This window comes from Rhinolophus ferrumequinum, chromosome 20 (genome assembly GCF_004115265.2).
Source record: "Rhinolophus ferrumequinum isolate MPI-CBG mRhiFer1 chromosome 20, mRhiFer1_v1.p, whole genome shotgun sequence".
In the NCBI taxonomy this organism is placed as follows: domain Eukaryota; kingdom Metazoa; phylum Chordata; class Mammalia; order Chiroptera; family Rhinolophidae; genus Rhinolophus; species Rhinolophus ferrumequinum.
The window spans coordinates 29,680,971-29,694,808 of NC_046303.1; the positions used below are offsets into that span (position 1 = coordinate 29,680,971).

Here is a 13,838-nt window from a genome sequence, read left to right on the forward strand (position 1 = left end):
TTACCAATATGGGCAGCACCCACATTGCTTACCAAGGGCTCTGAGCCCTCTGTTTTCCTGGTGGGTTTGCCCAATGGGAGGCACCTACAGGAGATCAGCAGTGGGAGGAGAGCGAGTTGGGATTCCTTGGCATCCCCACTCTCTCCCCCCACACATACCTGATTACCTTGTGTTAGTTCTGCCCTCCTATTGAAGACGACAGCTGCCAGGTGGCCCTTATTTCCTCATTTTCAAAAATGTTAAAAAACCTTTTTTTAAGTATATTTTTCAATTACATTTGACATACAATACTATATTAATTTACAGTGTACATCACAGTGATTAGACATTTCTATGCCTCACACCTGACTTCCTCATCTTGATCCTTCAGGTAGGGGTAGGTGTGGCTCCTGTGGGTGGTCGCTCAGAAAACCACATTCCACTGCTCGCTTCTCTACCCCTTACATTCACCTTTGTAATTCATCTCTTTATTAAATCCTCTGCAAATTACTCAGTCTGAGTGTCATTTGCTTTTGCCCTGGACCCTGACCAAAACCCAAACCCCAAAGCAATAAAGTATTCAGGTACCTTAACGATATAGGTTGATCTGTTTGCTGTTTCATAACAGAATAAAACGTTGAGGATAGAATATAAGTGAAGAAAATTTATTTTAGGTAAAGGAAACATGCCACAGAGCGAAAAGAAGAGTAAAGATTTCGTGAGTAGAAACTTAACGCTGAAGTCTCTCTCCCTTTCCTTCCTCATGCTGTTGCTGGGTTTCTGGGCCCGGAGGGAAGCAGGAACGGAAGAGGTTTCACTGATGCTGGTCTTTATAGCACTGTGGGATCCTGCTGCAGAGATGTATCGAGACGTACAGAGGGAAGGGGCCGTGGGGACTACCTAGTGCACAGATGAACAGCACAAAGTGCTGCCCAATTTGTAACGAAGCCCTACATTTAATGTGTGTGGCAACAATTTGAAAACCACCCCCAGGCTGCTGCTTCTTCAGTGAGCCTATTAGAAAACATTTTAGTGGCTAACACATAGTGCTGATTTTCTCACTGGCATTTTGGAGTGTAGCTAACAATGGCAACAGGTAACATTCACTAAACACTTGCTGTACTCAAAGCTTTATAGGCATCATGTCCCACAACCCTCAGCTGAGTTCCACACTGGATACTCCCCACTGTGTTCAGTAGTATGTGATGGTGGTGGTACGATCACTGTCCAAGTTTACTGGTGAGGAAAACAAGGCAGAAGGAAGTTAGGGACTCACCCACCATCACTCCATTAAGTGACGGAACCGGGATTTAAACCTGAGCAGTTTGACTCTGAACCCCACACTCTCATCCATTACATTGTTCTTTCTTGTGATAACATCTGTGCAGAAATATCTATGCACGTATAATGCAGATATGTTGCCTTGTGTCCAACATACCACATGTGTGGTTCCAATGCACTAAATACACCATGTCGTTTTAAATGTCGGCATGATATTCCCTTGTTATCAATATGCAGTTTGCTTAATCAATCGCAGTGTTAGATATTAATTCGCTCTGCTATTTCCCTCTAATGTTTTTTTCTAATCTTGATTCCCCTCATATTATAATCTATGACCCCAACATTTCCTTGAGCTTCATATGCTCATCTGTAAAATGATGGTGAGGATGATAATAAACTTCTTCCCTCACTGAGTGATTAAATATTATGTAGTCGTGTGCCGCTTAACGATGGGGATACATTCTGAGAAATGTTTCATTAGGCAGCTTTGTGGTTGTGCGAACACTGTAGAACTGCAGAGGGCACTTACCCAAACCTAGATGGTCTAGCCGACTACAGACCTCAGCTATATGGTAAAACCTATTGCCCCCAGGCTACAAGCCTGTACAGCATTTACTGTACAAGACAGCATGAGATTAAATCAAGCACAAGACAAAATGATGGCATCACGAGATGTGGTGAGCATGAGCTGTATGAGGCTGCTGTGGCATAACAGGGCAGACTGCTTTACAGCAAACTGACTTCTTTACAAGTAGAAAAAAGACACTCTAAAATAAGGATAAAAAGTATAGTGTAGTAAATAACAGTCATGTACTTGTTTATTATCATCAAGTATGATGCACTGTACATACTGGTATGTGCTATAATTTTATACGATGAGCAGCACAGGTTTGTTTACTCCAGTATCACCACAAACACAGGAGTAACGCAGTGCAGTACGAGATTATGATGGCTATGATGTCACTAGGAGATAGGAATTTTTAGCTTCATTATAATTTTATGGGACCACCATGGTTTATGCAGCCTGTCGTTGCCCTAAGTGTTGTTATGTGGTGCATGCCTGTATAATGATAACTATTATTATGAGGATTATTATATATTACAATTATTGTTATTGTTAAATAGAACGTTTAAGAATACTGTTGGGGAGTGGAGCTCTAGATGAATCTTATTTTCTTCATTTTACTTATCATGATACAATTTGTAGTATTTAAATTTATTGTGTAATAATAAAAATGAGCTTGTTGGAGTTTTTGAAAAACAGATTATTTATTTAAAGATAGAAAGGTTAAAATATGCTGTAGCTCTCCTGTCCCTCAAATGGTTTTAATATTGATCAAGTCCAGTCCAGGCTAAACTCATGGAGCTTTATTTTACCGAACAATGCTTGTCCTGAGTTGTTCCACTACTTGTCAATATTTCACATTGTCTATGCAATCAGAAAACGGCTCCAATGACATTTATCAATCTTTTCCCTTAAATAAATATATTTAAGAGCCTCCTCTGATTGCTCTGTATTTATTTACGATGCATATGTTTCTGCTGGACAGTGTTATGGGTGTTATCAGTTCACAGGCACTCCTTAGAAATGCTGGAAAGGGGCTCTTGTCTTTGTTATGGGGGTGATGTCATATTATCAGCTGCCCCCCCCCATTTTTCTGTATCATCTTCTGATGACCTTTGTGAGAGTTTGGCTTGCTGTCTTAATTCGAGTGAGACTCACAGACTGTGCATTTATACCTGAGCTCCAAGCAGGGCTGAAATGTTAGTGTGCTGGTGTTTTGTCCAACAAGGAAATAACGACTGAAATGCATCTTTAAGTTAGATTATTATCCTATTTATAAAAGGGAATCATAGGCATGTGTAAACAGAACTTAGTCTTGAACTCTTTGGATTCTAAAATGTGATTGTTTTCTCCATGAATGATCTCATGCGAAATGACTGAGACCAAAAAAAAAAAAAAAAAAAAAAAAAAAAAAAAGTGTGCGTGTGAGATTACATTTTAGTCATTTGACTTAAGGAAGAGAAATTTAATAGCTTTATGTTTCACTACTTAGCAGCCAAAACAGCTTTCAGTGTATTTCATCTACTAAAAGAAATGTTGCTGATTTGACATAAATGTTAATGAAAGAATAAGCCCCAATTCTCAAGATATTTTTTCTTTTATTTAAAATGTCAACTATCACAACACATTATACAATGAAATGAAGACCTTAAAATCACATTAAAACTTTTTAAAACATCTCTATATAGTCACAGAACATAAAACATGCTGCAGGGATACAAATACAGTTTGATACCAAATCTCAGTACATTTTCACCGTGAAAACAAATGGAGATGCAAACGCCTGTCTGTGAGCTTCCTTTCCTTCAGCAGGAGCTGACGTGACTACTTCCAAGAAACAAAAATGATTTCTTTCTTCAGAGACTATATTATTGACAGGTTTTTACAATTTCATTGAACACTGTGCTTTGTTGAGAAATTATCACTGAGTTCTACTTCTGAGGGGGGTCATCATATTAGAATTATAACACACTTTTACAACACATATTGGCACAATATGAAAAATAAACACTTTTTGAGTTTTCAACTCAAAACAATTATTAAATAAATAATTATTTCTCAGAGTGCATTTCTCATTTTTACCTTTCATTGGCCATTGACACAAAGGAAGGTCAGTAAATAACACACTAGGGAGTTTATTTACGTCTTCTTTCATAATTCTGCATTGCATTTCTTTCATAAGCCACTGAGAACAAAGAGAAGAGAAAGGATTTTTAAAGAGGATTCACTGAGGGAATTAAACAAATAAAGTTCAAAGCATATAGTAATTCATTTAAAACTCATCATGACCTTTATCCCTCCATTGAAAGATTTCTAAGAGTTTTATTTTCCCGTTTTCCAATTGTCTCAGTCTGTATCCTGATTGGGAGTGACCTAACCACAGAATTCTTGGGGACTTCGGTCATCCGTCATAAACTTGGTGTTTCCACAATATATTGCAATGTTGATTCTCGGCAGCTTTCTCAAGCAGTGGCAGACTATGGCTACTTTATTTGTCTAAGGCTACGTTCGCATTAAAATGGCAGATTTGAGTAGCTGTTACAGAGACTGCATGGCTCACAAACCTGGAATATTTACTATGTGGCTCTTCACAGAGAAAGTTTGCTAATTCATGTTATAGAAGTACCTAATTATGTAAGGATCTCTTCCTGTCTTGTGGATACCTCCCAATGATGGATTGTGCCTGAGACTAAGAACAACCTAATTGTCTGTAGGTTGGGCAGTTGTGCCATCGAAATACAACACAGTTTAACTTACCTCCTAGCACCCTAATGTCCTATGAAAGGTTAATTACTGCTTCCAAAGATACTTAACATATAGCTAGCAAATAATTTAAGTACTTTGACTATCTGGACCAAAAAAAAAAGAGCCAAAATTATATTATATTACATTACATTATATTATATTATATTAATTACATATAATTTCAAAGGGGTCTCTAACCACAAAAGGTTGTGATCAAAATACTAAGTATGCTTTTCATCATTTTAATTAATACTTTATACACTTAGATATACGTGATGGTGAAATTACTTTTAAAAATCCAGTATGCCCCGTGTAAAATATTAGATTTAAATAGAAATACTGGAAAAGACAGTGAAAGACATGTAGAAACCACAGGTGCTCTTCTAAACACTTTTCTCAGTGAGAAGGATTTGTTGAGAAAGAAGATAGGTCAAGTTTTCATTGCCATCACTTCCCTTTCAATACGGAGCAGATGATCTTTAACATCCAACTATCCCTTAAGTGAGGTTAACAATGAGCTGAAAAGTTCATAATGAGCTAAATGTTAACATAAAAGTTAACAATGAGCTTCTATGTCAACCACGTGTGCACTTCTGAAGTAGAGTGGTATAAGCCCCAAACTGGACAGTTCTGACAGAAGGAAACAGTTCCTTTCTAACCCTGGTTTGTTTATATTAGGAGATGACTAGCGTAAGAGCAGTTTCTGACCGGTGCTGGGTAACATGATTCTATTCTTCAGAGAAGTGAGGTGAAGGCTAACGTAAACTAACCAAAGACCGATTAGTGATTTATCTGGTACTTAATGTCCTCTTAACTGGAAGCAGAGTTTCTTACTGTGTCCTTGAACCCTCTGAGACTCTCTGTAAACTTTCGTGTGTATGAGCGGAGGAGGGTTTCTCTGGGAAGAAGGTCTCTAGATTTTTCAGATTGTTTAAGAGGTCTATGAGCACCAAAAGGTAAGGATCAGACGGCTGTAAAAGAAGACAGTGGTAACTTTGCCTCAACTTAATATATAAAAAAGACCTCTGACTGAGTATGGATTCCGTTTTTGCCCATTTTTTTCCTTTTACATTTTCTTAACCAAAATGGTGGAGCAAAGATTTAGTCATAAATTGATTCTGATTCATTATAGTTATTCTATTTATTATTTATAATTTACTACTTTAAGGACATTTAAGAGTATTTAATCTGTTCTAAATTGCATAGTATTACACAGTATTTGTAAAGTTAAGCATGATTTGAAACTCGTATCAATTCTGGAAATGGAGAATTGATGACTAATAGGATTATCAAGAAAACCCCAGCTATTATTTAAGGGCTAGTGCATACTTTTGATACAAATAAAGCCAGTATCGTTTAAATTTCTATTCCATTTCCAAAAACTACGAGATAATATATATTAATAAAACAATTTTAAGCTTTTTATTAGGCAGACTGGTAATGTCTTTATGATTTAATCTTAAGCAGCCCCAAAATTACTGATGAAGAAATACAAATGTAGTGTCTAAATTTGGAAGGTAGAGAACCAATATAAATACTAGGATACATCATTTTGCATGACTTTTCCATATAATTAAGAATTAAGAGAGCACATCTAGTTACAGATTTTCTAGAAATTTGCATTATTCTAAATGGGTAAGACAGCTGCTAATTACTCTCTAATGAATTATATGATTAGTATTTTCATTCCATTTTCACTGATTGTAAAATAAAGAGAATTTGAATAGCTTTCCTAAGGAACCTAAACTAACGACTATAAGTCCTGAATATGCTTAAAAAAATCAGTCTTGATGAAAATGATATAGGCGTTATATAACCTTGAAAATAGTGTGATGAATGAGTTTTCAAATATAGGTATGTGGCATTTACATAGGAAATAGAAACAAAAGAGAAGAAAGGAAACATTCAGCCATTATATCAAGCGAAAGAGTTGTTCAGAATCAAAATGGGTTCTGAGAATTGTGGCCTCCTTCTAACGGTTTTGTAGCCAGGACTGATTATATATAATCCTCTAGGATGATTTCATTATGTTCCTTTTTGAAGGCACTGGAATAGACTATATTACTCTCATATTCTCAAACATCCATTGGGTTTTAGAGTTTGAGCTTTTATAACTTCATGAAGAGCAAGCAATTTGTATAAATGAATTTATTTTGTTTTTATTATTTCTTTATTTTTGTGTTGGAAGACTGCCAGATGTAAGATCTTGTAAAACTTTCCAATGACCTTGGTATCAAGTGAAATTCGGTCTTATTTCCCACGTCCCCCTACCTCCTCAGTTCAGTAAGGTTACATGTGGCTTAGTTAGCAGCTATAAGGGAAAGAGTATTAAGCTAGCCCAAAGGTTCAGGTTAGTTAATGATTAAATGGTGCAGACACTGGTAAGGCTGGCAGTTTGGAAAAGAGAAATTGATGCTTGATGATATTAGCTTAATCAGGTATAAATCTATTCTTGGATTTACTTATAGCAATTAGATTTCTTTCACCATAAATATTCATTTTATATTTATTATTCCTTTTTTAATACTTTGATAACTATGCCTTATAAAGAAAATATACATGTATATTTAAGATACTGTTTATTTTGAGTCATGATTTTATACATACCAGAATTTAAAGCTCTTTTGCCCATTAGTCCAACAAAGGAATCTGTTTTATGCCCTGGAAAAATACATTTAGGGGTATTTTAATATGTATATCTTTGAGGAAATAAACTGTTATAAGTAGTACAAAAAAAAAAAAAAGCAAGCTTCCAAATATGTGCCCATATAATAAATTGATGTCTATTTCAAGTTTTGGTGAGCCCAAAGAAATGAAGATTCATTCCTAATAAGTCTTGCAAATGACACTAAAACAATACAAGGAAAGCATTTCCCTCAATTCTATATCTAAATATTAGCAAGTACCCTTTATTCATATTATATTTTATCTGTTTATATATAAAGTTTTAAATATTGTTGCTATTTAAGCTAGCTTTGATTTTTTAGGGAGTCAATTTCACATTTGTGTGACAGAGAAATATCCAAGCCTATTTCCTCATGTTACTGAGAATGTTGTATTTCTCAGGAACGAAACCTTAGTTAAGTCTGATCCCTGCATCTGATAATTATAAACTTCTGAAAGGTCATGATTTCTATTTTATTGGACTTTAAATACTTCTCCTTTTGGAAAAGTGTGTTAGTTTTGACATTAATAGAGTGCATTTCTTTTTCATTACACAGGATTTTGCTATATATAATTCCCTAGAAAGTCAAATCCTTAGAAAGCAAATATGATTGATTTATATTCAAGGTTGAAGCCTTTGGAAAAGGTTATATTTTAACTCCAGTGGGAGAATGTATTTTGGTTTACACTGTATTGACAATCTTACTGTGGCCTACTCTGCCACCCAGTGAACCAAAATCTAAGTCAGGGTAAGAAAGTCGACAATACAATTAGGATGGAGCTCTGAGACTTTCTGTCAACTTGGTTCCATTAACTGGGAAACTGGGATCTAACGACCATCAAATGTCACAATTTTGCCATCTTCACTACCCTAAGAAATGCTTCACTGTGCTTTGATAGATTGAGGTTTCCCATTCAGTTATGGAATCGAAAAACTGCATTTCTATCTATCTACTTTTAATAAGGATTCTCTACTGAGACATTCAGTGGAGCCTCTTAATTGGCTGCTGAATTACCTTAATAAGTCAAGTCATCATGGCATCCAGCATACTCAACTGAGTTGGAAGATTCATATAAATATATATATGTGTGTGTATATATATATATATATTTGCAGTGGAACTGGTGGTTGTCACAGGTGGGGGAGAATGTGTGGTGGATTTATACTCCTAGGATTGAAATTCTTCTCTAAACTAGCAATTTATAGGCGTTAAAGGATTTTTTTTTATAGCAGCTTAAAACAATAACAAATATTTATTATCTCATAGTTTCTGTGAGTCAGAAATTCAGCAGCAGTTTACCTGGGAGTTAAAAGCTTTTTAACATAATGTATTATTTTGTTAAGTATGATATGTCTAAATAACAGAGCTTTAAACAGTCATGTTCTGGATATAAACATGAGTTCCTCCATTCTTATATTGTCTTAATTTAAAATATTAAGTCCCAAGTTGAAGCAGGAAATAAGATCAGGTGTTATATAAAGTGGAATTCAATCTTTTACATTTGTGTTTGATAAATGTGCAAATAATTTTGAACTTACTTTTATGAGAGATCTGGCCATGTCCTAGAAGAAAGAAAGATAAAATGAGCAAATGCAATAGATTTGTTTTAAAGAGGCTACATTATGTCTTTTAAAGAGAAATATAAAATAAGTTGATTTTTAAAATATGGAACATTGCCCATTCTTGTACTATCCTGAGAAATATAACAGAGCCATAAATGTTCACCAAATTATCGATAATAAAGCAAAATATTTTAACAAACAACACAATATTTTTAAGTGCTTTCTATAGGTCACAGATTCAAATCCAGGAGTATGAGTCTCCTGAGGCCTGCTAACAACTAGGCCATACCTCCTCTGTTTTCCTATAAGAAACACATCTTCAAGGATGGCTACGAATTAGACACTCAGGAGAGAGAGGGAGAGATACCCAAATCCATCTTTTTATTAAACAAACTTAGTCAAGAATCTGTATTTCAGCCTATAAAAGACATTTTCACTTTCCTACATATGTATTCACAATAGTAAAATAAAGATTTATAGAAATGTTTACCATAAAGAGCCTTTAACAGGGCCACTTGTTTTTCAATTGAGGAATCTGACAAGAGACAATTGACATTAACTGTTCACAGGTCCCACTGATGGTACATGAATTCAAAGAAAGTGAATATTTCTATCACTAGACAAGGGGCAGCTAAGTCTCTTCTAACCCCAATCGTCTATAATCAGCTTCCACATGCACTTAGACTAATCAGACTACTACTCCCTGAGGCTCCTGCTTGGTCAGTTTGGACCTTTAGTCCAGGGAGCTAAGGTTGGTTCCTGTTCTTGGTGGTTTGGTTACAACACTGTGAGGCATATGAAACAGATGTCTCCCTCCCTCCGCGGGCATGTGCGTGTGACAGTGAGGTGAGGGCAAGCGCCGCCCCAGGGGTGGGTGGGGAGGGGGAATTTCACCCCTTTTAGGCTAGAAATCTCTAGTCAAAGAGCCAGAGAGAGTGAGTGCCCTGAGAATGAGTGGGCAGACCCGGCGGATTGCCGGGAGAGATAAAGAGAGGGATGGCTGCCCATCTCACCAGCATCCCGTTTGCCCATTAATCCGAAGAACTGCTGAGGCTTGGGTCTCCGGGCGATTCTCTGCAGAAGATGCTCAAAGGGCTCAGGCAGCTCCTCCTGGGGGACAGACGTGCGAACAAATGGGCGTGTAGGCAACCGGCACGAGGCTCCCGGAAACCTGAGTCATTACCGTGGTGCGCTCCAGCCCTGGGCGAACCTCGGCGGCCCGCACTGGGGTCCGGTGGGGCCAGGACAGGGAAGCTGGCTCCACAGGCAGGCGAGAGGAGGCTTGGCTTACCCACGCCCGGCCGAGGGGGGTCCAGGACAGGGCGCCCCCTGCCTCCACCCCTCCCAGCGGAACTCCTGTGCAGCTCACTGCCTCCCCTAAACCCTTGCGAGTTTGCAGGAGGCTCGGTGTCTTTGAGCCCTGTACACTTTCCACTCTTTCTTCCCAGCCCGGGTCCCCTCCGTCATCTGCAGCGCAGCCACCAGACTTTGTCTTGCTCTGGCGCCGGCTTTGGAGACGCCTCGCCACTCTAAATGCACACAGGTGTGGTGTGTCTGTCGGGGATGAGTGGGAAAGGGTGACAAAGCTTTACAAGTGACCCGCACAGAGCGACGTTCCAGCGAGGCGCGCTCCCTTGTACCAAGAACCTGCGAGCCATGTAAAGAAAAACTGGCAGCTACGTGTTCAGGTCCGTAAAGTAAACGCCACGGCAGCACGTTAGCTTCCCATCCACCTCCGTTCATTTAAGTCCCCAGCAGCTCGCCCCTCGTCCCCGCTTCTGCCTATGTCCGGGGTGCGTTCCTTTACCCCGGCTCAGCGTTTCCAAACGCCAGGTCCTTGCAGCTGGACTGGAGTTCCCCGAAATCCCTGTTACCTGGGGATGAAACCTTTTGAGGTTTCCAGCCTTGTGAGGACCCCGGGCTCATCAGGAAGGGCATCATTGCTTCAGTGAGTTCCGGAGACCCGACCCGCAGCCCTCGGGAAGAAACTTGGAAGGTGGGCACAAAATCTCGTGCGGGTCCCAGGGAGTAGCTTCCTTTACATCCCCCCCCCCCGTGTGCCCCCACTGCCTGTGGTCGCGGTCGTAGTGCCCACCAGGCTAACTAGGGGTGGGGGGAAGTGACAGGTCCCAAGCCCAGGAAAAAGGACATGGGCCAGCTTGGGACCAGGGCTCACCTTGATCTGGTCGCTGTCAGACCAGTCCGACCAATAATTAAGATCATCACTGGCTCCGATTTCTTCTGCACACAGTTGAGTGGACACAAGAAGAACGACTGCCAAAGCCACAAGGGTTTTCATGTTGGATTTCTGGTCAGAGTGGGGAGAAGAGATCGAGGAGAGAAAAATACATGCATCGGGGGTGGCTATCCAAGAGTTGGAGCAGCAAAATTGTCGGTCCCACAACAGAACTAAGGGCAATTGAACCAAGATAAAAAGTCTAAGGGCTGAAGTCCCGCCTGTATCCTTTAGGAAAGATAACCATGCCCCAAAGCTTCTCGAATCCCCTTCTCCCTAGATCCCAACTCCCCCTGCCCCCGACCCACCAATCCACACCTTCAAGCCAGGAGTCTCCGCAGATGGAAGACAAAGAGGCACAGAGGCATTTGGAATACCTGTCTCCCTGCTGCACCCCCACTGTTTCTCGCCCCAGCTGGCCCATGCAGCTTTGTCAGCCGCCACTTCGGAGCGACGCGCGGCGCGGCGCGCCCCCCGGCAGGGCTCGGGCACTTACTGCTGCGGCCGAGCCCGCTGGGTTGCTCTGGCTGGTCTGAGCGCACGCGGGGCGCTCCACACTGGGTCGCTGTGGCGATGGAGGAGGAGGTCGCAGCGCGCTTTCTGCCGGCCTAGTGAGGTGCTGCATTTATCTGAGACTCCACGAGCCTCTAGACCCACGTGACTCGCTCCCCACGAGATTTTTCTGCTCAATATTTAATTAGCCGCCTCCTTTCGCTTGCGTCTGATTGAGAGTTTCCGAGACGGTAACCGGTCGGTGCCCATAATATCTGGACCCAATTGGGTTCGAAATGACGCAATTTTAGGAAAATCGAGATCTCGCCATCCAATCCCCAGGGGCCAGTCTTCTTCCGTCTGCAGATCTGACGCCCCCTCCCCTCTCCTTCTTCCAAACGGTGTTCCTTGACACTTGAGATTACTCATCAAAATTGAGCAAAGTGACTCATTCCTCGGACTTCGGCAACTTTTCCGTCCCTTGAGACGTCAGGATAAGTTGCACTTCTAAGGATGGGCAAATAACTTCAGGTATTAAGATCTTGTCGTCGGAAATCGTGCTAAGAAAGTAGGAGCACTTCAAATGGGGGAGGAGGGGTGGAAGGCATTTTTTCCACCTTCTGTTTCCATCTGCAGACTGTCTTACGTGTTTCTGAGATACAGCCTCCTTCCATGGGCAGAACATCCTTCTCCCATATCAGCTGGAATACCCGAATATCTTCAGCATTACAAAAGGATTTTTAGTCACCAAAGTATTTCAGAGGATGGATGCAGGTTTTGGAGAAAGGGGAATTTAAACGTGATACTGCAGGTAGAACTTTTATTTCAGTGCCATTCTAGGATATCTTTTGTTCCAAAATAGCTAAGTCCTATTCCTTGCCACATCCAGAAGCAGGGGGAAAGAGGATATTCAGCTTCTTCTCTCCTACCCTTTCTTGCTGAAGATTAAGAAACCGGCAAGATGGTACCAGATACTTACCGGGTGTCGCTAAACGACTGTAAAGATCATTCATAGATTTCTCCTATATCTGAAAACAAGTGTAGTGAAGATGCTAATTGCGTGGTCATTAACAATACGAAACTATTAGCCTAATAATATCTGTACAGAAATCACAGCTTTCCATGAGCCCATGGTTTGCCTTGCAGACACATTTCTTTCATCTCTAAATGAATTAAATGATGTTTCTTGGTGGAGATGTTTTCTCCTCTTTACTCAGTAAGTACTATATTTTGCAGCTAACTCCGATGTATTTAGTGTAATGCATAAAATAAATAATTTTCGCAACCCATATAAACCAGTAATTTTTTCCTCTAATATATGTTCTTTCTTACATAACCCTGCATTTTGAAATTCCCATGTGTCTCTCATTTCTTTAGGCCTAGCCTCACAACCAGAGGCATTCTATTTTTTGTTTTTATAAGTTTTTATATGGAAAATTATTATATTAAATATACAAAAGTAGAGAGAATCATCCACTTGAAACAATTTGCAAATTTTATCTAGAAATCCTTCCTATTTCACTTCCACTCAGATTATTTTGAAGCAAATCTCAGACATTTCAACTGTACATATTTCAGCATGCCTGTATATTTATATAATGGTAGAGATTTTAAAAATAAAAACAGAACCATGCCATTATTCCACCTAAAACAACACAAAATAATTCGTTACAATATTATATATCCAGTCAATGTTCAAATATTCCTCTTGTTTCAGAAATCCCTACCCCATACAGTTTACTAGTTGAAATCATACCCTGCACTTGGTTCGTATATCTCTAAAATCTCCCAGAAGCCATAGTTTATGGATAAAAGTAATCAATAAAGTGTACTACATTCTGGAGTTTACTGCTTGCCTCCTAATGGTTTCTTTTAACTTGTTCCTCTGTCCTGTTTCCTGTTAATTGGTAGTTGTATCTAGAAGCTTGATCCCCTGTAGGTTTGGTTTTTCTGACAAAGCTGCTTTGCACGTGTTGTTAGGAAACACATGATAACTGGTTGTTTCTTCTTTTGAGATGTTAGCAGTCTTTAATGATCATTTTCTAGATCTATTAGTTCATTAGTACTTTCAAAATAGTGTTATTCTGATTTTATCATTCATTCTTTATTGGTTAGCTGGACTATTTCTTCCATATAAAGAGAAACATTTTCTCTCAACAACTATTTAATTACTCCAAGACATTATAAATATAAGAAAGACGGGATAAGTGCTTGATTACTTCCTTTGACCAATTTTAAAAATGAGTTGGTAAATTAAAACATTCAAGCATGGACGTTTTTTCCAAAACTTTTAGGATGATTATGACCTCATG

General features: G+C 39.4%; 1 protein-coding gene across 5 annotated transcripts; it reads right to left on the bottom strand.

Moving 5' to 3' along the window:
• Window positions 1-3,406: 3,406 nt before the first annotated feature.
• Window positions 3,407-11,775, bottom strand: TAC1 (tachykinin precursor 1). Of its 5 annotated transcripts, none has more exons than XM_033088516.1 (7): window positions 11,531-11,756; window positions 10,975-11,106; window positions 9,812-9,908; window positions 9,289-9,333; window positions 8,775-8,798; window positions 7,178-7,231; window positions 3,407-4,010 (listed from the first exon to the last, which is right to left on the bottom strand). In XM_033088516.1, exons 1-7 carry the CDS (start codon window positions 11,657-11,659, stop codon window positions 3,961-3,963), a joined length of 531 nt encoding a protein of 176 aa, XP_032944407.1. In that variant the 5' UTR covers window positions 11,660-11,756; the 3' UTR covers window positions 3,407-3,960. The 5 variants fall into 5 exon arrangements, with proteins under 5 accessions (XP_032944407.1, XP_032944412.1, XP_032944408.1 ...); XM_033088521.1 differs by lacking the exon at window positions 11,531-11,756 and adding an exon at window positions 11,353-11,501; XM_033088517.1 differs by lacking the exon at window positions 9,289-9,333 and having other exon boundaries at window positions 3,412-4,010; window positions 11,531-11,775.
• Window positions 11,776-13,838: the final 2,063 nt, after the last annotated feature.

What these genes read in the sequence shown, in the direction of transcription:
- TAC1 (XM_033088516.1), bottom strand. Translation starts at nt 11,659, where the DNA reads ATGCAGCACCTCACTAGGCCGGCAGAAAGCGCGCTGCGACCTCCTCCT. An exon ending in CAGCGGGCTCGGCCGCAGCA is followed by an intron (nt 11,107 to 11,530) that starts GTAAGTGCCCGA and finishes CACTCTGACCAG; the next exon opens with AAATCCAACATGAAAACCCT. An exon ending in CAAAAGAGCTTTAAATTCTG is followed by an intron (nt 4,011 to 7,177) that starts GTATGTATAAAA and finishes CTTTGTTCTCAG; the next exon opens with TGGCTTATGAAAGAAATGCA.